Below are 26,662 nucleotides of genomic sequence, written 5' to 3'. Positions count from 1 at the left end.
AACTGATAGGGAGTGTAACTGATAGGGAGTGTAACTGATAGGGAGTGTAACTGATAGGGAGTGTAACTGATGCAATTGATATGGAGAGTAACTGATAGGGAGTGTAATTGATAGGGAGTGTAACTGATAGGGAGTGTAACTGATGCAATTGATATGGAGAGTAACTGATAGGGAGTGTAATTGATAGGGAGTGTAACTGATAGGGAGTGTAACTGATAGGGAGTGTAACTGATAGGGAGTGTAACTGATGCAATTGATATGGAGAGTAACTGATAGGGAGTGTAACTGATGCAATTGATATGGAGAGTAACTGATAGGGAGTGTAACTGATAGGGAGTGTAACTGATAGGGAGTGTAACTGATAGGGAGTGTAACTGATGCAATTGATATGGAGAGTAACTGATAGGGAGTGTAACTGATAGGGAGTGTAACTGATAGGGAGTGTAACTGATAGGGAGTGTAACTGATAGGGAGTGTAACTGATGCAATTGATATGGAGAGTAACTGATAGGGAGTGTAACTGATGCAATTGATATGGAGAGTAACTGATAGGGAGTGTAACTGATAGGGAGTGTAACTGATAGGGAGTGTAACTGATGCAATTGATATGGAGAGTAACTGATAGGGAGTGTAATTGATAGGGAGTGTAACTGATAGGGAGTGTAACTGATAGGGAGTGTAACTGATAGGGAGTGTAACTGATGCAATTGATATGGAGAGTAACTGATAGGGAGTGTAACTGATGCAATTGATATGGAGAGTAACTGATAGGGAGTGTAACTGATAGGGAGTGTAACTGATAGGGAGTGTAACTGATGCAATTGATATGGAGAGTAACTGATAGGGAGTGTAACTGATAGGGAGTGTAACTGATAGGGAGTGTAACTGATGCAATTGATATGGGGTGTAACTGATAGGGAGAGTAACTGATAGGGAGTGTAACTGTTAGGGAGTGTAACTGTTAGGGAGTGTAACTAATAGGGAGTGTAACTGATAGGGAGTGTAACTGATGCAATTGATATGGAGAGTAACTGATAGGGAGTGTAACTGATAGGGAGTGTAACTGATAGGGAGTGTAACTGTTAGGGAGTGTAACTGTTAGGGAGTGTAACTGTTAGGGAGTGTAACTGATAGGGAGTGTAACTGATAGGGAGTGTAACTGATGCAATTGATATGGAGAGTAACTGATAGGGAGTGTAACTGATAGGGAGTGTAACTGTTAGGGAGTGTAACTGATAGGGAGTGTAACTGTTAGGGAGTGTAACTGTTAGGGAGTGTAACTGTTAGGGAGTGTAACTGTTAGGGAGTGTAACTGTTAGGGAGAGTAACTGATATGGAGAGTAACTGATATGGAGAGTAACTGATAGGGAGAGTAACTGATAGGGAGTGTAACTGTTAGGGAGTGTAACTGTAAGGGAGTGTAACTGATAGGGAGTGTAACTGATGCAATTGATATGGAGAGTAACTGATAGGGAGTGTAACTGATGCAATTGATATGGAGTGTAACTGATAGGGAGTGTAACTGATAGGGAGAGTAACTGATAGGGAGTGTAACTGATAGGGAGAGTAACTGATAGGGAGTGTAACTGATAGGGAGTGTAACTGATGCAATTGATATGGAGAGTAACTGATAGGGAGTGTAACTGATAGGGAGTGTAACTGATAGGGAGAGTAACTGATAGGGAGTGTAACTGATAGGGAGTGTAACTGATGCAATTGATATGGAGTGTAACTGATAGGGAGTGTAACTGATAGTGAGTGTAACTGATAGGGAGTGTAACTGATAGGGAGTGTAACTGATGCAATTGATATGGAGAGTAACTGATAGGGAGTGTAACTGATGCAATTGATATGGAGAGTAACTGATAGGGAGTGTAACTGATAGGGAGTGTAACTGATAGGGAGTGTAACTGATAGGGAGTGTAACTGATAGGGAGAGTAACTGATAGGGAGTGTAACTGATGCAATTGATATGGAGTGTAACTGATAGGGAGTGTAACTGATAGGGAGTGTAACTGTTAGGGAGTGTAACTGATAGGGAGTGTAACTGTTAGGGAGTGTAACTGATAGGGAGTGTAACTGATGCAATTGATATAGAGAGTAACTGATAGGGAGTGTAAGTGATAGGGAGTGTAACTGATAGGGAGTGTAACTGATAGGGAGTGTAACTGATGGGGAGTGTAACTGATAGGGAGTGTAACTGATGCAATTGATATGGAGTGTAACTGTTAGGGAGTGTAACTGATAGGGAGTGTACCTGATGCAATTGATATGGAGAGTAACTGATAGGGAGTGTAACTGTTAGGGAGTGTAACTGTTAGGGAGTGTAACTGATAGGGAGTGTAACTGTTAGGGAGTGTAACTGATGCAATTGATATGGAGAGTAACTGATAGGGAGTGTAACTGATAGGGAGTGTAACTGATGCAATTGATATGGAGAGTAACTGATAGGGAGAGTAACTGATAGGGAGTGTAACTGTTAGGGAGTGTAACTGTTAGGGAGTGTAACTGATATGGAGAGTAACTGATATGGAGAGTAACTGATAGGGAGAGTAACTGATAGGGAGTGTAACTGTTAGGGAGTGTAACTGTTAGGGAGTGTAACTGTTAGGGAGTGTAACTGATATGGAGAGTAACTGATATGGAGAGTAACTGATAGGGAGAGTAACTGATAGGGAGTGTAACTGTTAGGGAGTGTAACTGTAAGGGAGTGTAACTGATAGGGAGTGTAACTGATGCAATTGATATGGAGAGTAACTGATAGGGAGTGTAACTGATGCAATTGATATGGAGAGTAACTGATAGGGAGTGTAACTGATGCAATTGATATGGAGAGTAACTGATAGGGAGTGTAACTGATAGGGAGTGTAACTGATAGGGAGTGTAACTGATGCAATTGATATGGAGAGTAACTGATAGGGAGTGTAACTGATGCAATTGATATGGAGAGTAACTGATAGGGAGTGTAACTGATGCAATTGATAGGGAGAGTAACTGATAGGTAGTGTAACTGATGCAATTGATAGGGAGAGTAACTGATAGGGAGAGTAACTGATAGGGAGTGTAACTGATAGGGAGTGTAACTGATGCAATTGATATGGAGTGTAACTGTTAGGGAGTGTGACTGTTAGGGAGTGTAACTGATAGGGAGTGTAACTGATGCAATTGATATGGAGAGTAACTGATAGGGAGTGTAACTGATAGGGAGTGTAACTGATAGGGAGTGTAACTGTTAGGGAGTGTAACTGATAGGGAGTGTAACTGTTAGGGAGTGTAACTGATAGGGAGTGTAACTGTTAGGGAGTGTAACTGATAGGGAGTGTAACTGATAGGGAGTGTAACTGATAGGGAGTGTAACTGATAGGGAGTGTAACTGATGCAATTGATATGGAGTGTAACTGATAGGGAGTTTAACTGTTAGGGAGTGTAACTGATAGGGAGTGTAACTGATGCAATTGATATGGAGAGTAACTGATATGGAGTGTAACTGATAGGGAGTGTAACTGTTAGGGAGTGTAACTGATAGGGAGTGTAACTGATAGGGAGTGTAACTGATGCAATTGATATGGAGAGTAACTGATAGGGAGTGTAACTGATAGGGAGTGTAACTGTTAGGGAGTGTAACTGTTAGGGAGTGTAACTGATATGGAGAGTAACTGTTAGGGAGTGTAACTGATAGGGAGTGTAACTGTTAGGGAGTGTAACTGATAGGGAGTGTAACTGATAGGGAGTGTAACTGATGCAATTGATATGGAGAGTAACTGATAGGGAGTGTAACTGTAAGGGAGTGTAACTGATAGGGAGTGTAACTGATGCAATTGATATGGAGAGTAACTGATAGGGAGTGTAACTGATGCAATTGATAGGGAGAGTAACTGATAGGTAGTGTAACTGATGCAATTGATAGGGAGAGTAACTGATAGGGAGAGTAACTGATAGGGAGTGTAACTGATAGGGAGTGTAACTGATGCAATTGATATGGAGTGTAACTGTTAGGGAGTGTGACTGTTAGGGAGTGTAACTGATAGGGAGTGTAACTGATGCAATTGATATGGAGAGTAACTGATAGGGAGTGTAACTGATAGGGAGTGTAACTGATAGGGAGTGTAACTGTTAGGGAGTGTAACTGATAGGGAGTGTAACTGTTAGGGAGTGTAACTGATAGGGAGTGTAACTGTTAGGGAGTGTAACTGATAGGGAGTGTAACTGATAGGGAGTGTAACTGATAGGGAGTGTAACTGATAGGGAGTGTAACTGATGCAATTGATATGGAGTGTAACTGATAGGGAGTTTAACTGTTAGGGAGTGTAACTGATAGGGAGTGTAACTGATGCAATTGATATGGAGAGTAACTGATATGGAGTGTAACTGATAGGGAGTGTAACTGTTAGGGAGTGTAACTGATAGGGAGTGTAACTGATAGGGAGTGTAACTGATGCAATTGATATGGAGAGTAACTGATAGGGAGAGTAACTGATAGGGAGTGTAACTGTTAGGGAGTGTAACTGTTAGGGAGTGTAACTGATATGGAGAGTAACTGTTAGGGAGTGTAACTGATAGGGAGTGTAACTGTTAGGGAGTGTAACTGATAGGGAGTGTAACTGATAGGGAGTGTAACTGATGCAATTGATATGGAGAGTAACTGATAGGGAGTGTAACTGTAAGGGAGTGTAACTGATAGGGAGTGTAACTGATGCAATTGATATGGAGAGTAACTGATAGGGAGTGTAACTGATGCAATTGATAGGGAGAGTAACTGATAGGTAGTGTAACTGATGCAATTGATAGGGAGAGTAACTGATCGGGAGAGTAACTGATAGGGAGTGTAACTGATAGGGAGTGTAACTGATGCAATTGATATGGAGTGTAACTGATAGGGAGTGTAACTGTTAGGGAGTGTAACTGATAGGGAGTGAAACTGATGCAATTGATATGGAGAGTAACTGATAGGGAGTGTAACTGATAGGGAGTGTAACTGTTAGGGAGTGTAACTGATAGGGAGTGTAACTGATAGGGAGTGTAACTGATAGGGAGTGTAACTGATGCAATTGATATGGAGAGTAACTGATAGGGAGTGTAACTGATGCAATTGATATGGAGAGTAACTGATAGGGAGTGTAACTGATGCAATTGATAGGGAGAGTAACTGATAGGTAGTGTAACTGATGCAATTGATAGGGAGAGTAACTGATAGGGAGAGTAACTGATAGGGAGTGTAACTGATAGGGAGTGTAACTGATGCAATTGATATGGAGTGTAACTGATAGGGAGTGTAACTGTTAGGGAGTGTAACTGATAGGGAGTGAAACTGATGCAATTGATATGGAGAGTAACTGATAGGGAGTGTAACTGATAGGGAGTGTAACTGTTAGGGAGTGTAACTGATAGGGAGTGTAACTGATAGGGAGTGTAACTGATAGGGAGTGTAACTGATGCAATTGATATGGAGAGTAACTGATAGGGAGTGTAACTGATAGGGAGTGTAACTGATGCAATTGATATGGAGAGTAACTGATAGGGAGTTTAACTGATAGGGAGTGTAACTGATGCAATTGATATGGAGAGTAACTGATAGGGAGTGTAACTGATTCAATTGATATGGAGAGTAACTGATAGGGAGTGTAACTGATGCAATTGATAGGGAGAGTAACTGATAGGTAGTGTAACTGATGCAATTGATAGGGAGAGTAACTGATAGGGAGTGTAACTGATGCAATTGATAGGGAGAGTAACTGATAGGTAGTGTAACTGATGCAATTGATAGGGAGAGTAACTGATAGGGAGAGTAACTGATAGGGAGAGTAACTGATAGGGAGAGTAACTGATAGGGAGTGTAACTGATGTAATTGATAGGGAGTGTAACTGAGAGGGAGAGTAACTGATAGGGAGTGTAACTGATAGGGAGTGTAACTGATAGGGAGTGTAACTGACAGGGAGTGTAACTGATGCAATTGATAGGGAGTGTAACTGATAGGGAGTGTAACTGATAGGGAGTGTAACTGATAGGGAGTGTAACTGATAGGGAGTGTAACTGATAGGGAGTGTAACTGATGCAATTGATATGGAGAGTAACTGATAGGGAGTGTAACTGATGCAATTGATAGGGAGAGTAACTGATAGGGAGTGTAACTGATGCAATTGATAGGGAGAGTAACTGATAGGTAGTGTAACTGATGCAATTGATAGGGAGAGTAACTGATAGGGAGAGTAACTGATAGGGAGTGTAACTGATAGGGAGTGTAACTGATGCAATTGATATGGAGTGTAACTGATAGGGAGTGTAACTGTTAGGGAGTGTAACTGATAGGGAGTGAAACTGATGCAATTGATATGGAGAGTAACTGATAGGGAGTGTAACTGATAGGGAGTGTAACTGTTAGGGAGTGTAACTGTTAGGGAGTGTAACTGATAGGGAGTGTAACTGATAGGGAGTGTAACTGATAGGGAGTGTAACTGATGCAATTGATATGGAGAGTAACTGATAGGGAGTGTAACTGATGCAATTGATAGGGAGAGTAACTGATAGGTAGTGTAACTGATGCAATTGATAGGGAGAGTAACTGATAGGGAGAGTAACTGATAGGGAGTGTAACTGATAGGGAGTGTAACTGATGCAATTGATAGGGAGTGTAACTGAGAGGGAGAGTAACTGATAGGGAGAGTAACTGATAGGGAGAGTAACTGATAGGGAGTGTAACTGATAGGGAGTGTAACTGATGCAATTGATAGGGAGTGTAACTGAGAGGGAGAGTAACTGATAGGGAGTGTAACTGATAGGGAGTGTAACTGATAGGGAGTGTAACTGACAGGGAGTGTAACTGATGCAATTGATAGGGAGTGTAACTGATAGGGAGTGTAACTGATAGGGAGTGTAACTGATAGGGAGTGTAACTGATAGGGAGTGTAACTGATGCAATTGATAGGGAGTGTAACTGATAGGGAGTGTAACTGATATGGAGAGTAACTGTTAGGGAGTGTAACTGATAGGGAGTGTAACTGTTAGGGAGTGTAACTGATAGGGAGTGTAACTGATAGGGAGTGTAACTGATGCAATTGATATGGAGAGTAACTGATAGGGAGTGTAACTGTAAGGGAGTGTAACTGATAGGGAGTGTAACTGATGCAATTGATATGGAGAGTAACTGATAGGGAGTGTAACTGATGCAATTGATAGGGAGAGTAACTGATAGGTAGTGTAACTGATGCAATTGATAGGGAGAGTAACTGATAGGGAGAGTAACTGATAGGGAGTGTAACTGATAGGGAGTGTAACTGATGCAATTGATATGGAGTGTAACTGATAGGGAGTGTAACTGTTAGGGAGTGTAACTGATAGGGAGTGAAACTGATGCAATTGATATGGAGAGTAACTGATAGGGAGTGTAACTGATAGGGAGTGTAACTGTTAGGGAGTGTAACTGATAGGGAGTGTAACTGATAGGGAGTGTAACTGATAGGGAGTGTAACTGATGCAATTGATATGGAGAGTAACTGATAGGGAGTGTAACTGATAGGGAGTGTAACTGATGCAATTGATATGGAGAGTAACTGATAGGGAGTTTAACTGATAGGGAGTGTAACTGATAGGGAGTGTAACTGATGCAATTGATATGGAGAGTAACTGATAGGGAGTGTAACTGATGCAATTGATATGGAGAGTAACTGATAGGGAGTGTAACTGATGCAATTGATAGGGAGAGTAACTGATAGGTAGTGTAACTGATGCAATTGATAGGGAGATTAACTGATAGGGAGTGTAACTGATGCAATTGATAGGGAGAGTAACTGATAGGGAGTGTAACTGATAGGGAGTGTAACTGATAGGGAGTGTAACTGACAGGGAGTGTAACTGATGCAATTGATAGGGAGTGTAACTGATAGGGAGTGTAACTGATAGGGAGTGTAACTGATAGGGAGTGTAACTGATAGGGAGTGTAACTGATGCAATTGATAGGGAGTGTAACTGATAGGGAGTGTAACTGATATGGAGAGTAACTGTTAGGGAGTGTAACTGATAGGGAGTGTAACTGTTAGGGAGTGTAACTGATAGGGAGTGTAACTGATAGGGAGTGTAACTGATGCAATTGATATGGAGAGTAACTGATAGGGAGTGTAACTGTAAGGGAGTGTAACTGATAGGGAGTGTAACTGATGCAATTGATATGGAGAGTAACTGATAGGGAGTGTAACTGATGCAATTGATAGGGAGAGTAACTGATAGGTAGTGTAACTGATGCAATTGATAGGGAGAGTAACTGATAGGGAGAGTAACTGATAGGGAGTGTAACTGATAGGGAGTGTAACTGATGCAATTGATATGGAGTGTAACTGATAGGGAGTGTAACTGTTAGGGAGTGTAACTGATAGGGAGTGAAACTGATGCAATTGATATGGAGAGTAACTGATAGGGAGTGTAACTGATAGGGAGTGTAACTGTTAGGGAGTGTAACTGATAGGGAGTGTAACTGATAGGGAGTGTAACTGATAGGGAGTGTAACTGATGCAATTGATATGGAGAGTAACTGATAGGGAGTGTAACTGATAGGGAGTGTAACTGATGCAATTGATATGGAGAGTAACTGATAGGGAGTTTAACTGATAGGGAGTGTAACTGATAGGGAGTGTAACTGATGCAATTGATATGGAGAGTAACTGATAGGGAGTGTAACTGATGCAATTGATATGGAGAGTAACTGATAGGGAGTGTAACTGATGCAATTGATAGGGAGAGTAACTGATAGGTAGTGTAACTGATGCAATTGATAGGGAGATTAACTGATAGGGAGTGTAACTGATGCAATTGATAGGGAGAGTAACTGATAGGTAGTGTAACTGATGCAATTGATAGGGAGAGTAACTGATAGGGAGAGTAACTGATAGGGAGAGTAACTGATAGGGAGAGTAACTGATAGGGAGTGTAACTGATAGGGAGTGTAACTGATGTAATTGATAGGGAGTGTAACTGAGAGGGAGAGTAACTGATAGGGAGTGTAACTGATAGGGAGTGTAACTGATAGGGAGTGTAACTGACAGGGAGTGTAACTGATGCAATTGATAGGGAGTGTAACTGATAGGGAGTGTAACTGATAGGGAGTGTAACTGATAGGGAGTGTAACTGATAGGGAGTGTAACTGATAGGGAGTGTAACTGATGCAATTGATATGGAGAGTAACTGATAGGGAGTGTAACTGATGCAATTGATAGGGAGAGTAACTGATAGGGAGTGTAACTGATGCAATTGATAGGGAGAGTAACTGATAGGTAGTGTAACTGATGCAATTGATAGGGAGAGTAACTGATAGGGAGAGTAACTGATAGGGAGTGTAACTGATGCAATTGATATGGAGTGTAACTGATAGGGAGTGTAACTGTTAGGGAGTGTAACTGATAGGGAGTGAAACTGATGCAATTGATATGGAGAGTAACTGATAGGGAGTGTAACTGATAGGGAGTGTAACTGTTAGGGAGTGTAACTGTTAGGGAGTGTAACTGATAGGGAGTGTAACTGATAGGGAGTGTAACTGATAGGGAGTGTAACTGATGCAATTGATATGGAGAGTAACTGATAGGGAGTGTAACTGATGCAATTGATAGGGAGAGTAACTGATAGGTAGTGTAACTGATGCAATTGATAGGGAGAGTAACTGATAGGGAGAGTAACTGATAGGGAGCGTAACTGATAGGGAGTGTAACTGATGCAATTGATAGGGAGTGTAACTGAGAGGGAGAGTAACTGATAGGGAGAGTAACTGATAGGGAGAGTAACTGATAGGGAGTGTAACTGATAGGGAGTGTAACTGATGCAATTGATAGGGAGTGTAACTGAGAGGGAGAGTAACTGATAGGGAGTGTAACTGATAGGGAGTGTAACTGATGCAATTGATAGGGAGAGTAACTGATAGGTAGTGTAACTGATGCAATTGATAGGGAGAGTAACTGATAGGGAGAGTAACTGATAGGGAGCGTAACTGATAGGGAGTGTAACTGATGCAATTGATAGGGAGTGTAACTGAGAGGGAGAGTAACTGATAGGGAGAGTAACTGATAGGGAGAGTAACTGATAGGGAGTGTAACTGATAGGGAGTGTAACTGATGCAATTGATAGGGAGTGTAACTGAGAGGGAGAGTAACTGATAGGGAGTGTAACTGATAGGGAGTGTAACTGATAGGGAGTGTAACTGACAGGGAGTGTAACTGATGCAATTGATAGGGAGTGTAACTGATAGGGAGTGTAACTGATAGGGAGTGTAACTGATAGGGAGTGTAACTGATAGGGAGTGTAACTGATGCAATTGATAGGGAGTGTAACTGATAGGGAGTGTAACTGATAGGGAGTGTAACTGATAGGGAGTGTAACTGATGCAATTGATAGGGAGTGTAACTGATGCAATTGATAGGGAGTGTAACTGATGCAATTGATAGGGAGTGTAACTGATGCGGAGTGTAACTGATGCAATTGATAGGGAGTGTAACTGATGCGGAGTGTAACTGATGCAATTGATAGGGAGTGTAACTGATAGGGAGTGTAACTGATGCAATTGATAGGGAGTGTAACTGGTGTAACTGATAGGGAGTTTAAATGATAGGGAGTGTAATTGATAGGGAGTGTAACTGATAGGGAGTGTAACTGATGCAATTGATAGGGAGTGTAACTGATAGGGAGTGTAACTGATAGGGAGTGTAACTGATGCACAACAGAGTATGAACTTATACATGGAGCCATTTGACAAGGACCTGTTTCTAGCAAACCCTATAAACACTAAATTGTTTTGTGTTTATTTTTTGTTTCCTGTTTTCAGTGTTTTCAAAGTATGGTGGGGAGATTCTAGTGAATAAATTAAAATAAAAAGGTTTGTCACAGTGTAACTGATTTGAACTTGGTGAGCACTGCAGAATAAACTCTTTGTACACCTTCTATTAATGGGATAGTGTTTGTATGACTTCATGATTGAAGGACACATAATAAATATTGACATGTGAGGTGTCTTCCCCTATAAAGCCCAGTCACTGCACCTGCCTGCCAGGGTAACCCGGGGCACCGTCATTTCCACTCAGTCCTGGGATTCCCTGAAAAGAAAGAGAGAATTCAGTCAGTGGATTCATTATCACCCAATGCCTGAAATATATCTGAGAGAAAATCATTTAATTGACAGCTAGTAAGAATATATTAATTGTTACAGGAATTGGTATATTTAGCTTGGCCAATCGTTTCTGACTTCTAATTGTGTCAGACACCACCATCACAGGCTCTATTAAGATTGTATATAGAGATGGCAGGAAGAAAAAAAACAGGCTTGAGAAAGGCAGCTTTAGTAGCTAAAACTTAGCATTTTTAACCCTCAATAAATTGTCAAGTTGGAGTGCCCGGTTCTTCCTTTCATGCGGTATGTTCCAAACATTTATAAAGGACCCGACAAAGCAAGCTATGTGGTCCAGTTGGGGAGAAAGACAAGTTTCCCTTAATTGGATTACAATAAAAATCTAAGCATAAGAAAGACAGACAGAAAGATATGCATTTAGACAGACAGACAGACAAATACAGTAAGGGGAAAAAGTATTTGATCCCCTGCTGATTTTGAACGTTTGCTCGCTGACAAAGAATTGATCAGTCTATAATTTTAATAGTAGGTACATTTTAACAGTGAGAGACAGAATAACAAAAAAAAGAAAAAATCCAGAAATAACGCATATCAAAAAAGTTATTAATTGATTTGCATGTCAATGAGTGATTTGACCCCTTGGACTTAGTACTTGGTGGCAAAACACTTGTTGGCAATCACAGAGGTCAGACGTTTCTTGTAGTTGGTCACCAGGCTTGCACACATCTGAGGAGGGATTTTGCCCCACTCCTCTTTGTGTCAGGATCGGGACAGGGATCCAACACGCAGAATACAAACAGGAGCTAGGTACGTATACCAGACCTTAGAATGGCCGGACTAACGTAAGGAGAAAGCAAAGAATGGTCAGAGACAAGCCGAGGTCGAGGGAACGAGAGAACAGGTAAGCGAGAGACGAGCCGAGGTCAAAGGACACGAGAGGTAAGCAGGAACGAAAATACAAGCCGAGTCAGAACCAAAAAGACAAACAGTAATAAGAGCACTGAGTGACCAGACAAGCTAGAACCACGACAGGGCAATGAACCATTACACACATCCCTGTTTTATACCTTGGCTCTTTAATTGATGACTCCGCCCCTGACGAGCCCTGATTCGTTGTTCGGGACTAGATTGACAGGTCGGGACGTGATTGCCGTCATGACGTCGGCTCCTGAGCGCCGCGTCATAAAAGGAGGCGGGGCTATCGCGGCCGGCGTGTAAACGGCCATGAGAGCTGTGAGGATCGGGTGAGTCAGCCCCCCTGAGAGGACGGCCGTTTAAAAGTCTAACCTCCTCCGAGGTAGAGACTTCAGGTACCTTGACAGTACCCCCCTCTCAGAAACGCCCACCGGGCGGAAGGAACCGGGGCGAGACGGAAAACGAGCATGAAATGCCCTGAGGAGACGAGGGCATGCACATCTTCCCGGACCACCCAAGACCTTTCCTCAGGTCCATAACCTTTCCAGTCAACAAGATATTGCACCCTCCCCCGAGAAACCCGAGAATCGAGAATGGACTTGACTTCATACTCCTCCTGACCCTCAACCTGGACAGAACGAGGGAGGAAAACCTGTTACAAACCAAAGGTTTCAACAAGGAAACATGAAAGGAGTTCGGGATGCGCAGAGCAGGCGGAAGAGCCAGACGATACGCAACCGGGTTTATACGAGACAGAACCTTATAAGGACCTATGTAACGAGGAGCAAATTTCATGGAAGGAACCTTCAAGCGGATGTTTCTGGTACTCAACCATACCCTATCACCCGGGGCAAAAACCGGAGCCACCCATCTGCGTTTGTCAGCGTGTCGTTTGGACACCGTGGAATTATGAAGAAGAATTCGTCGTGTCTGATCCCACAACTTTCTCAGATTGGCAACATGAACATCAACCGACGGTATCCCTTGGGAAGGGGAAACCGACGGAAGAACGGAAGGATGAAAGCCATAATTCATGAAAAAGGGGCTAGAACGAGTAGAATCGCCTTAGAGATTGTTGTGCGCAAACTCCGCCCAAGGAATCAGACCGACCCAATCGTCCTGGTGTTCAGAAACAAAATAACGCAGAAATTGTTCAACCTTTTGGTTGGTGCGTTCGGCAGCTCCGTTGGACTGGGGATGATAGGCAGAAGAAAAATTCAATTTGATGCCAAATTGAGAACAGAAGGACCTCCAAAACCGGGAAACAAATTGGGGCCCTCTATCAGAAACAATTTCAGAAGGAATACCATGTAAACGAAAAATCTCCCTCGCGAAAATCTCAGCCAATTCGGGAGAAGAGGGCAATTTAGGCAGGGGTACAAAATGAGCCATTTTAGTAAACCTGTCAATCACCGTGAGGATAACAGTATGTTTTTTAGAAACAGGCAAATCGACAACGAAGTCCATAGCTAAACAGGACCATGGTTTCTTGGGAATTTCTAGGGGGTGCAAAAGCCCACATGGAAGCGTATGAGGTTGTTTAGTCCTCATACAGACATCACATGTCCCGACGAAGTCCTTAACATCCTTACTTAACGAAGGCCAGAAATCTTTAGAAATCAGAGAACACGACTTGCGTATGCCAGGGTGTCCGGCAAATTTACTGTTATGAAAACACTGCATCAGTTCCAGTTGGAGTTCAGGGGGAACGAAGTACCGATCCCCAGGGACAAGTCTGGGAGCCAGATGTTGTACTGTCTTGATCTCAGCAAGCAACGGGGAGTGAATCTTGATGCTCGTGTTGGCAACAATATTACACTTGGGAACTATAGAAGAAAAAACCATATGAGACATAGTAGAAGGTTCATGTTGGCGGGACAATGCATCAGCCTTAGAGTTCTTAGAACCAGGTCTATAAGTGAGCACGTAGTTGAAATGAGTAAGGAACAAAGACCAACGAGCCTGCCTGGCGGACAAGCGCTTGGCTTCCCCTATATAGGACAAGTTCTTGTGATCCGTCAAAATAGTAACCGGGTGTAAAGTCCCTTCCAACAAATGTCTCCACTCCTTTAAGGCCATAATGACCGCTAATAGTTCCCTGTCACCAATATCATATCTGCTTTCAGGCCCAGATAATTTCTTGGAAAAAAAACCACATGGGTGCAGCGGTTTATTCAAGCCTAGCCTTTGGGACAAGATAGCGCCTATACCTGTCTCTGAGGCGTCTACCTCAAGTAAAAAAGGCAAAGAGGTGTCAGGATGAACTAATATCGGTGCTGAGGCAAACTGTTCCTTGAGTGTTCTGAAAGCAACGAGCGCCTCAGGAGACCAAGTCTTGGTATCAGCACCCTGTCTAGTCATATTGGTAATAGGAGCAATAATAGAAGAGTACCCCTTAATGAAGCGCCTATAATAATTGGAGAATCCGATAAACCTCTGAATGGCCTTGAGTCCTTTGGGCAATGGCCATTCTAAAATTGATTGGAGTTTAACCGGGTCCATCCTAAACCCGTTTCCAGAAATAACGTAACCAAGAAAGTTTATCTGAGATTGGTCAAAGCTACACTTCTCCAATTTGAAGTACAAACCATGTTGTAGAAGTTTGTGCAATACCCTTCTGACTTGTTTGTGGTGAGTCTCAGGCTCTCTAGAGTGTATTAGTATATCATCCAAATAAACTATAACACATTCATGTTGAAATTCCCTAAGAACCTCATTAATTAGGTCCTGGAATACAGCAGGAGCATTGCAAAGCCCGAAGGGCATTACCGTATACTCATAGTGGCCATACCGGGTATTGAAAGCAGTTTTCCATTCGTCTCCCTGCTGAATTCTCACCAAGTTATAAGCTCCCCTCAGATATAACTTGGTAAAAATCTTGGAGCCTTTCAGACGATCAAAGAGCTCAGTAATCAAGGGAATAGGATAAGCATTTCTAATCATTATCTTATTCAAGCACCGATAATCAATGCAAGGCCGTAGAGTGCCGTCTTTCTTATCTACAAAAAAGAAACCGGCCCCGGCTGGAGAAGAGGATCTCCTAATAAATCCCTTGTCTAGGTTCTCCCGTATGTACTCCTCTAAGACTAAGTTCTCCTTAGTGGATAGAGGATATACTGTACCCCTCGGAGGCATAGTACCAGGCAGGAGTCTAATCTTACAGTCAAAGGACCTGTGTGGGGGTAAAGTATCAGCCCTCTTTTTTATCAAAGACTGCCTTTAAATCCAGGTACTGATATGGTATCCGTAAATCTATGGATTGGTTAGAGTTACTCAGTGCGTCAACTACGCAAACCGGTGAGATTTTCTGTAAACAACCTCTCTGGCAACCCTGACCCCAGGAGACTATCTCACCTTGTTCCCAATCAATAATAGGGTTATGCTTCTTAAGCCAGGGATACCCCAAGACTATTGGAACTGAAGGAGATGAGATAAGCATGAGGGATATTCCTTCCTCGTGTAAAATACCAATGGTTAACTTAACTGGTATAGTCTCACGAAAAATAACAGGTTCTGATAATGGTCTACCATCTATGGCCTCAACGGCCAAGGGTGTATCCCTTAGCTGAGATGGGATAGAGTGGTTCGTGACAAAGGCTTGGTCAATAAAGCTTTCAGCTGCTCCGGAATCTATCAATGCCATAGCATTAAGTACTCCCTTTTCCCAAGCTAAAGAAACAGGTAACAGAAGCCTATGATCTTTGTAATCATATATAGAGGACAAGATAGAAACACCCAAGGCCTGTCCTCTTGAGAAACTTAGGTGCGAGAGTTTCACGGACGGTTAGGGCAATTTAGGCGTAGATGACCTCTTACTCCACAATACATACACAGCCCCTCCCTTCTCCTGTATTGTCTTTCACTTTCTGAGAGACGAGTGTTACCTATTTGCATAGGTTCTGGGAGAGCTAAAGTTGTAGATTCAGAATTCTGAAATGCGGGGGCTAGTCTTAAGGAAGGTCTATGAGTTCTATCTCGAGTGTTCTGCCTCTGTCTCATGCGTTCATCTATTCGAGAAATAAATGAAATTAATTCTTCCAAATTTTCAGGAAGATCTCTTGTGGCAACCACGTCTAGGATGTCATCTGATAATCCGTTCAGAAATACGTCCATATAGGCCTGTTCATTCCACTTGACCTCTGCCGCCAAGGATCTGAACTCTAACGCATACTCCACAAGGGTTTGGCTATGCTGTCTAAGACGTAATACTAGTCTAGCTGCATTGGCCTTTCTTCCTGGAGGGTCAAAAGTCCTCCTAAAAGTAGCGACAAATGCATTATAATTATAGACTAACGGATTATCATTTTCCCATAGAGGGTTAGCCCATCTAAGAGCCTTGTCAATGAGTAACGAGATTATGAATCCAACCTTCGCCCTGTCTGTAGGGTAGGCGCGGGGTTGTAATTCAAAATGAATCCCTATCTGGTTTAGGAAACCTCGACAGGTATCAGGAGAACCGCCATAGCGTAAAGGGGAAGTAACACGGGAAGAGGCTCCCACTGTGGCTACCTCTAGGCCTGTATTAACAAGAGAGATGGATGGTGTACGCATCTCCTCTGATTGATTACTAGGATGGGATAGCAATGCTTGCAGCGCCAGAGCCATCTGGTCCATTCTATGGTCCATGGCTTCAAATCTCGAGTCAGGGGAACCAATCTGAGCGTTTGTACCTGCAGGATCCATTGGCCCTGTCGTAATGTCAGGATCGGGACAGGGATCCAACACGCAGAATACAAACAGGAGCTAGGTACGTATACTGGACCTTAGAATGGCCGGACCAATGTAAGGAGAAAGCAAAGAATGGTCAGAGACAAGCCGAGGTCGAGGGAACGAGAGAACAGGTAAGCGAGAGACGAGCCGAGGTCAAAGGACACGAGAGGTAAGCAGGAACGAAAATACAAGCCGAGTCAGAACCAAAAAGACAAACAGTAATAAGAGCACTGAGTGACCAGACAAGCTAGAACCACGACAGGGCAATGGACCATTACACACATCCCTGTTTTATACCTTGGCTCTTTAATTGATGACTCCGCCCCTGACGAGCCCTGATTCGTTGTTCGGGACTAGATTGACAGGTCGGGACGTGATTGCCGTCATGACGTCGGCTCCTGAGCACCGCGTCATAAAAGGAGGCGGGGCTATCGCGGCCGGCGTGTAAACGGCCATGAGAGCTGTGAGGATCGGGTGAGTCAGCCCCCCTGAGAGGACGGGCATTTAAAAGTCTAACCTCCTCCGAGGTAGAGACTTCAGGTACCCTGACACTTTGCAGGTACTCTCCAAGTCATTAAGGTTTTGATGCTGACGTTTGGCAATTCGAACCTTTAGCTCCCTCCACAGATTTTCTATTGGATTAAGGTCTGGAGACTGGCAATTCCAGGACCTTAATGTGCTTCGTCTTGAGCCACTCCTTTGTTGCCTTGGCTGTGTGTTTTGGGGTCATGTTGGAACACTCATTCACAACCCATTTTCAATGCCCTGACTGAGGGAAGGAGGTTCTCACCTAAGATTTGACGGTAAATGGCCCCAGTCCATCGTCCCTTTGATGCGGTACAGTTGTCCTGTCCCCTTAGCAGAAAAAAACTCCCAAAGCATAATGTTTTCACCTCCATATTTGACGGTGGGGTCACAGGCATCATTCCTCCTTCTCCACAAGAGCTCGATTTTGGTCTCATCTGACCACAACACTTTCATCCAGTTCACCTCTGAATTATTCAGATGAATCATTCAGATGTTCATTGGCAAACTTCAGATGGGCCTGCTCATGTGCTTTCTTGAGCAGGGGGACCTTGCTGGCGCTGCAGGATTTGAGTCTTTCACGGCGTAGTATGTTACCAATTGTTTTCTTGGTGACTATGGTCCCAGCTGCCGTGAGATCATTAACAAGATCCTCCCGTGTAGTTCTGGACTGATTCCTCACCATTCTCATGATCATTTAAACTCCACGAGGTGAAATGTTGCATGGAGCACCAGACCGAGGGAGACTGAGCGTTATTTTGTGTGTTTTTTTTCTATTTGCGAATAATCGCACCAACTGTTGTTTCCTTCTTACCAAGCTGCCTGGAGATGGTCGTATAGCCCATTCCAGTTTTGTGTAGGTCTAAAATCTTGGCCCTGACATCCTTGGACAGCTCTTTGGTGTTGGCCATGGTGGAGAGTTTAGAATCTGATTGATTGCTTCAGTGGACAGGTGATTTTTTACAGGTAACGAGCTGAGATTAAAGAGAGTGCTCCTAATCTCAGCTTGTTACCTGTATAAAAAACACCTGGGAGCTAGAAATCTTGCTGATTGATAGGGGATCAAATACTTATTTCTCTCATTGATATGCAAATCAATTTACAACTTTTTTGACATGCGTTTTTCTGGATTTTTGTTTTTTGTTATTCTGTCTCTCACTGTTAAAATACACCTACCATTAAAAGTATAGACTGATCATAGTTACATAGTTACAAAGCTGAAAACAGCCCTCTCCTCCCCATCAAGCCATTCAGCCTTCCTCACATATGATTTTGCTGTTGATCATTTCTTTGTCAGTGGGCAAACGTTCAAAATCAGCAGGGGATCAAATACTTTTTTCCCTCACTGTAGACAGACAGAAAGATAGGCAGTCAGATAGACAGGCAAATAGACAGACAGAAAGAAAGGTAGACAGACAGACAGGCAAATAGACAGTCAGTCAGTCAGACTGTTTGTCTGTCAGACAGACAGTTAGGCAAGCAGACACACACAGAGAAAGACGGACTGATAAACATGCAGGCTGACAGACAAACAAACAGACAAGTAGGCATACATTTAAGTTTACTGAATTTGCCAAAAAATCCCCAAAATCTCCTAGTTTAGATATTTAAAATCTCATTCCGTTTACTGGAAAAACCATAAAGAGCATGAGCTTTATAAAAAGCAGATGAGAAAGGAAAACAAATCATTCAAAAAATAAATATTTTGGTTTAATATATATATATCAAAGTGTTTGAAAGACATTTATCATCATTTAACATCAGCAATAAAGTGAAATCCCTTTAACAAATAGCATTGTGTCCTTCGGTGGGAATGAATCAAGTGGTATGTTAAGTGCCACAAAACCAAACTAGGCTTATTATAACCCACATGAAAGTCTTCGCCAAAGATATTTTGTATAAAGATCCAAAATCGCAGCAATGTTTGATCTTCATTGCCGCTACTTATCTAAATACATGCAAAAAGTTAAAAAGCCTCCTCCTGCAGAGATAATGTCTCTGATGTGGTGAGAGCACATCATTCCAATGCATGTTAGGTCTATTGCCTCTCTGTGTTAATAGTAAACAGATATAACACTGCATACAGTTAGTAAAAATGATGGATTCATTGTGTCCACTTTTTATAATATGGAAAACATTACATCATCAGGATCTAAAAACCTGATCTCAACATCAGGGAAGTGTCCTCAAAATGCAAAGTCTGATTGCATCATTAGACACGCACTATACTAACGGCACTGCAACAGTGCTCTCTGCACGGTCCACTCACAGTGTGACGGTCTGTAATAGTGCTCTCTGCATTATCCGCTCACAGTGTGCTGGTCTGTAACAGTGCTCTCTGCATGGTCCGCTCACAGTGTGACGGTCTGTAACAGTGCTCTCTGCCTGGTCCGCTCACAGTGTGCCGGTCTGTAACAGTGCTCTATACATGATCTGCTCACAATGTGCCAGTCTGTAACAGTGCTCTCTGCATGGTCCGCTCACAGTGTGGCGGTCTGTAACAGTGCTCTATACATGATCTGCTCACAATGTGCCAGTCTGTAACAGTGCTCTCTGCATGGTCCGCTCACAATGTGCCAGTCTGTAACAGTGCTCTCTGCATGGTCCACTCACAGTGTGCCTGTCTGTAACAGTGCTCTCTGCATGGTCCGCTCACAGTGTGCTGGTCTGTAACAGTGCTCTCTGCATGGTCCGCTCACAGTGTGCTGGTCTGTAACAGTGCTCTCTGCATGGTCCGCTCACAGTGTGCCGGTCTGTAACAGTGCTCTCTGCATGGTCTGCTCACAGTGTGCTGGTCTGTAACAGTGCTTTCTGCATGGTCCGCTCACAGTGTGCCAGTCTGTAATAGTGCTCTCTGCATTATCCGCTCACAGTGTGCTGGTCTGTAACAGTGCTCTCTGCATGGTCCGCTCACAGTGTGACGGTCTGTAACAGTGCTCTCTGCATGGTCCGCTCACAGTGTGCCGGTCTGTAACAGTGCTCTATACATGATCTGCTCACAATGTGCCAGTCTGTAACAGTGCTCTCTGCATGGTCCGCTCACAGTGTGGCGGTCTGTAACAGTGCTCTATACATGATCTGCTCACAATGTGCCAGTCTGTAACAGTGCTCTCTGCATGGTCCGCTCACAATGTGCCAGTCTGTAACAGTGCTCTCTGCATGGTCCACTCACAGTGTGCCTGTCTGTAACAGTGCTCTCTGCATGGTCCGCTCACAGTGTGCTGGTCTGTAACAGTGCTCTCTGCATGGTCCGCTCACAGTGTGCTGGTCTGTAACAGTGCTCTCTGCATGGTCCGCTCACAGTGTGCCAGTCTGTAACAGTGCTCTCTGCATGGTCTGCTCACAGTGTGCCAGTCTGTAACAGTGCTCTCTGCATGGTCCGTTCACAGTGTGCCGGTCTGTAACAGTGCTCTCTGCATGGTCCGCTCACAGTGTGCCAGTCTGTAACAGTGCTCTCTGCATGGTCCGTTCACAGTGTGCCGGTCTGTAACAGTGCTCTATGCATGGTCCGCTCACAGTGTGCCAGTCTGTAACAGTGCTCTATACATGATCCGCTCACAATGTGCCAGTCTCTAACAGTGCTCTCTGCATGGTCCGTTCACAGTGTGCCGGTCTGTAACAGTGCTCTATGCATGGTCCGCTCACAGTGTGCCGGTCTGTAACAGTGCTCTATACATGATCCGCTCACAATGTGCCAGTCTCTAACAGTGCTCTCTGCATGGTCTGCTCACAGTGTGCCAGTCTGTAACAGTGCTCTCTGCATGGTCTGCTCACAATGTGCCAGTCTGTAACAGTGCTCTCTGCATGGTCCGCTCACAGTGTGCCGGTCTGTAACAGTGCTCTCTGCATGGTCCACTCACAGTGTGCCTGTCTGTAACAGTGCTCTCTGCATGGTCCGCTCACAGTGTGCCATTCTGTAACAGTGCTCTCTCCATGGTCCGCTCACAGTGTGCCAGTCTGTAACAGTGCTCTCTGCATGGTCCGCTCACAGTGTGCCAGTCTGTAACAGTGCTCTCTGAATCGTCCGCTCACAGTGTGCCGGTCTGTAACAGTGCTCTCTGCATGGTCCGCTCACAGTGTGCCGGTCTGTAACAGTGCTCTTTGCATTATCCGTTCACAGTGTGCCAGTCTGTAATAGTGCTCTCTGCATGGTCCGCTCACAGTGTGCCAGTCTCTAACAGTGCTCTCTGCATGGTCCACTCTCAATGTGCCAGTCTGTAACAGTGCTCTCTGCATGGTTAGCTCACAGTGTGCCAGTCTGTAACAGTGCTCTCTGCATGGTCCGCTCACAGTGTGCCAGTCTGTAACAGTGCTCTCTGCATGGTCCACTCTCAATGTGCCAGTCTGTAACAGTGCTCTCTGCATGGTCCGCTCACAGTGTGCCGGTCTGTAACAGTGCTCTCTGCATGGTCCACTCACAGTGTGCCTGTCTGTAACAGTGCTCTCTGCATGGTCCGCTCACAGTGTGCTGGTCTGTAACAGTGCTCTCTGCATGGTCCGCTCACAGTGTGCTGGTCTGTAACAGTGCTCTCTGCATGGTCCGCTCACAGTGTGCCGGTCTGTAACAGTGCTCTCTGCATGGTCTGCTCACAGTGTGCCAGTCTGTAACAGTGCTCTCTGCATGGTCCGTTCACAGTGTGCCGGTCTGTAACAGTGCTCTCTGCATGGTCCGCTCACAGTGTGCCAGTCTGTAACAGTGCTCTCTGCATGGTCCGTTCACAGTGTGCCGGTCTGTAACAGTGCACTATGCATGGTCCGCTCACAGTGTGCCAGTCTGTAACAGTGCTCTATACATGATCCGCTCACAATGTGCCAGTCTCTAACAGTGCTCTCTGCATGGTCCGTTCACAGTGTGCCGGTCTGTAACAGTGCTCTATGCATGGTCCGCTCACAGTATGCCGGTCTGTAACAGTGCTCTATACATGATCCGCTCACAATGTGCCAGTCTCTAACAGTGCTCTCTGCATGGTCTGCTCACAGTGTGCCAGTCTGTAACAGTGCTCTCTGCATGGTCTGCTCACAATGTGCCAGTCTGTAACAGTGCTCTCTGCATGGTCCGCTCACAGTGTGCCGGTCTGTAACAGTGCTCTCTGCATGGTCCACTCACAGTGTGCCTGTCTGTAACAGTGCTCTCTGCATGATCCGCTCACAGTGTGCCGGTCTGTAACAGTGCTCTCTGCATGGTCCGCTCACAGTGTGCCATTCTGTAACAGTGCTCTCTCCATGGTCCGCTCACAGTGTGCCAGGCTGTAACAGTGCTCTCTGCATGGTCCGCTCACAGTGTGCCAGTCTGTAACAGTGCTCTCTGAATCGTCCGCTCACAGTGTGCCGGTCTGTAACAGTGCTCTCTGCATGGTCCGCTCACAGTGTGCCGGTCTGTAACAGTGCTCTTTGCATTATCCGTTCACAGTGTGCCAGTCTGTAATAGTGCTCTCTGCATGGTCCGCTCACAGTGTGCCAGTCTCTAACAGTGCTCTCTGCATGGTCCACTCTCAATGTGCCAGTCTGTAACAGTGCTCTCTGCATGGTCCGCTCACAGTGTGCCAGTCTGTAACAGTGCTCTCTGCATGGTCCGCTCACAGTGTGCCAGTCTGTAACAGTGCTCTCTGCATGGTCCACTCTCAATGTGCCAGTCTGTAACAGTGCTCTCTGCATGGTCCGCTCACAGTGTGCCGGTCTGTAACAGTGCTCTCTGCATGGTCCGCTCACAGTGTGCCAGTCTGTAACAGTGCTCTCTGCATGGTCCACTCTCAATGTGCCAGTCTGTAACAGTGCTCTCTGCATGGTCCGCTCACAGTGTGCCAGTCTGTAACAGTGCTCTCTGCATGGTCCGCTCACAGTGTGCCAGTCTGTAACAGTGCTCTCTGCATGGTCCACTCTCAATGTGCCAGTCTGTAACAGTGCTCTCTGCATGGTCCGCTCACAGTGTGCCAGTCTGTAACAGTGCTCTCTGCATGGTCCGCTCACAGTGTGCCAGTCTGTAACAGTGCTCTCTGCATGGTCCGCTCACAGTGTGCCAGTCTGTAACAGTGCTCTCTGCATGGTCCGCTCACAGTGTGCCAGTCTGTAACAGTGCTCTCTGCATGGTCCGCTCACAGTGTGCCAGTCTGTAACAGTGCTCTCTGCATGGTCCGCTCACAATGTGCCAGTCTGTAACAGTGCTCTCTGCATGGTCCGCTCACAGTGTGCCAGTCTGTAACAGTGCTCTCTGCATGGTCCGCTCACAATGTGCCAGTCTGTAACAGTGCTCTCTGCATGGTCCGCTCACAGTGTGCCAGTCTGTAACAGTGCTCTCTGCATGGTCCGCTCACAGTGTGCCAGTCTGTAACAGTGCTCTCTGCATGGTCCGCTCACAGTGTGCCGGTCTGTAACAGTGCTCTCTGCATGGTCTGCTCACAGTGTGCCAGTCTGTAACAGTGCTCTCTGCATGGTCCGCTCACAGTGTGCCGGTCTGTAACAGTGCTCTCCGCATGGTCCGCTCACAGTGTGCCAGTCTGTAACAGTGCTCTCTGCATGGTCCGCTCACAGTGTGCCGGTCTGTAACAGTGCTCTCCGCATGGTCCGCTCACAATGTGCCAGTCTGTAACAATGCTCTCTGCATGGTCCACTCACAATGTGCCAGTCTGTAACAGTGCTCTCTCCATGGTCCGCTCACAGTGTGCCAGTCTGTAACAGTGCTCTCTGCATGGTCCGGTCACAGTGTGCCAGTCTGTAACAGTGCTCTCTGCATGGTCCGCTCACAGTGTGCCGGTCTGTAACAGTGCTCTCTGCATGGTCCGCTCACAGTGTGCCAGTCTGTAACAGTGCTCTCTGCATGGTCCACTCACAATGTGCCAGTCTGTAACAGTGCTCTCTGCATGGTCCGCTCACAGTGTGCCAGTCTGTAACAGTGCTTTCTGCATGGTCCGCACACAGTGTGCCAGTCTGTAACAGTGCTCTCTGCATGGTCCGCTCACAGTGTGCCAGTCTGTAACAGTGCTCTCTGCATGGTCCGCTCACATTGTGCCGGTCTGTAACAGTGCTCTCTGCATGGTCCACTCACAATGTGCCAGTCTGTAACAGTGCTCTCTCCATGGTCCGCTCACAGTGTGCCAGTCTGTAACAGTGCTCTCTGCATGGTCCGCTCACAGTGTGCCAGTCTGTAACAGTGCTCTCTGCATGGTCTGCTCACAGTGTGCCAGTCTGTAACAGTGCTCTCTGCATGGTCCGCTCACAGTGTGCCAGTCTGTAACAGTGCTCTCTGCATGGTCCGCTCACAGTGTGCCAGTCTGTAACAGTGCTCTCTGCATGGTCTGCTCACAGTGTGCCAGTCTGTAACAGTGCTCTCTGCATGGTCTGCTCACAATGTGCCGGTCTGTAACAGTGCTCTCTGCATGGTCCGCTCACAGTGTGCCGGTCTGTAACAGTGCTCTCTGCATGGTCTGCTCACAGTGTGCCAGTCTGTAACAGTGCTCTCTGCATGGTCTGCTCACAATGTGCCAGTCTGTAACAGTGCTCTCTGCATGGTCCGCTCACAATGTGCCAGTCTGTAACAGTGCTCTCTGCATGGTCCGCTCACAATGTGCCGGTCTGTAACAGTGCTCTCTGCATGGTCCGCTCACAGTGTGCCGGTCTGTAACAGTGCTCTCTGCATGGTCCGCTCACAGTGTGCCGGTCTGTAACAGTGCTCTCTGCATGGTCCGCTCACAGTGTGCCAGTCTGTAACAGTGCTCTCTGCATGGTCCGCTCACAGTGTGCCAGTCTGTAACAGTGCTCTCTGCATGGTCCGCTCACAGTGTGCCAGTCTGTACCAGTGCTCTCCGCATGGTCCGATCACAGTGTGCCAGTCTGTAACAGTGCTCTCTGCATGGTCCGCTCACAGTGTGCCGGTCTGTAACAGTGCTCTCCGCATGGTCCGCTCACAGTGTGCCAGTCTGTAACAGTGCTCTCTGCATGGTCCGCTCACAGTGTGCCGGTCTGTAACAGTGCTCTCCGCATGGTCCGCTCACAATGTGCCGGTCTGTAACAATGCTCTCTGCATGGTCTGCTCACAGTGTGCCAGTCTGTAACAGTGCTCTCTGCATGGTCCGCTCACAGTGTATCGGTCTGTAACAGTGCTCTCTGCATGGTCCGCTCACAATGTGCCGGTCTGTAACAATGCTCTCTGCATGGTCCGCTCACAGTGTGCCAGTCTGTAACAGTGCTCTCTGCATGGTCCGCTCACAGTGTGCTGGTCTGTAACAGTGCTCTCTGCATGGTCCGCTCACAGTGTGCCGGTCTGTAACAGTGCTCTCTGCATGGTCCCCTCACAGTGTGCCAGTCTGTAACAGTGCTCTCTGCATGGTCTGCTCACAGTGTGCCAGTCTGTAACAGTGCTCTCTGCATGGTCCGCTCACAGTGTGCCAGTCTGTAACAGTGCTCTCTGCATGGTCCGCTCACAGTGTGCCAGTCTGTAACAGTGCTCTCTGCATGGTCCGCTCACAGTGTGCCAGTCTGTAACAGTGCTCTCTCCATGGTCCGCTCACAGTGTGCCAGTCTGTAACAGTGCTCTCTGCATGGTCCGCTCACAGTGTGCCAGTCTGTAACAGTGCTCTCTGCATGGTCTGCTCACAGTGTGCCAGTCTGTAACAGTGCTCTCTGCATGGTCCGCTCACAGTGTGCCAGTCTGTAACAGTGCTCTCTGCATAGTCCGCTCACAGTGTGCCAGTCTGTAACAGTGCTCTCTGCATGATCCGCTCACAGTGTGCCAGTCTGTAACAGTGCTCTCTGCATGGTCCGCTGACAGTGTGCCTGTCTGTAACAGTGCTCTCTGCATGGTCTGCTCACAGTGTGCCAGTCTGTAACAGTGCTCTCTGCATGGTCCGCTGACAGTGTGCCAGTCTGTAACAGTGCTCTCTGCATGGTCCGCTCACAGTGTGCTGGTCTGTAACAGTGCTCTCTGCATGGTCCGCTCACAGTGTGCCAGTCTGTAACAGTGCTCTCTGCATGGTCCGCTCACAGTGTGCCAGTCTGTAACAGTGCTCTCTGCATGGTCCGCTGACAGTGTGCCAGTCTGTAACAGTGCTCTCTGCATGGTCTGCTCACAGTGTGCCAGTCTGTAACAGTGCTCTCTGCATGGTCTGCTCACAGTGTGCCAGTCTGTAACAGTGCTCTCTGCATGGTCTGCTCACAGTGTGCCAGTCTGTAACAGTGCTCTCTGCATGGTCCGATCACAGTGTGCCAGTCTGTAACAGTGCTCTCTGCATGGTCCGCTGACAGTGTGCCAGTCTGTAACAGTGCTCTCTGCATGGTCTGCTCACAGTGTGCCAGTCTGTAACAGTGCTCTCTGCATGGTCTGCTCACAGTGTGCCAGTCTGTAACAGTGCTCTCTGCATGGTCTGCTCACAGTGTGCCAGTCTGTAACAGTGCTCTCCGCATGGTCCGATCACAGTGTG

The 26,662-nt window shown here is 45.8% G+C and overlaps 1 protein-coding gene across 4 annotated transcripts in view; it reads right to left on the bottom strand.

The window, feature by feature from the left end:
- Positions 1-26,662, bottom strand: part of COL24A1 (collagen type XXIV alpha 1 chain) — an 808,926-nt gene that overhangs the window by 559,414 nt on the left and 222,850 nt on the right. For all 4 annotated transcript variants that reach the window (XM_063427613.1, XM_063427615.1, XM_063427616.1 and 1 more), the window contains one exon: positions 11,014-11,067. In XM_063427613.1, the coding sequence (XP_063283683.1) occupies positions 11,014-11,067 (54 nt within the window). The remainder of the gene's footprint in view (positions 1-11,013; positions 11,068-26,662) is intronic.

This window comes from Pelobates fuscus, chromosome 7 (assembly GCF_036172605.1).
Source record: "Pelobates fuscus isolate aPelFus1 chromosome 7, aPelFus1.pri, whole genome shotgun sequence".
NCBI classification, from domain to species: Eukaryota; Metazoa; Chordata; class Amphibia; order Anura; family Pelobatidae; genus Pelobates; species Pelobates fuscus.
The sequence above is the reverse complement of the archived record's forward strand: the minus strand, read 5'-3'. Positions and strand labels throughout refer to the sequence as shown.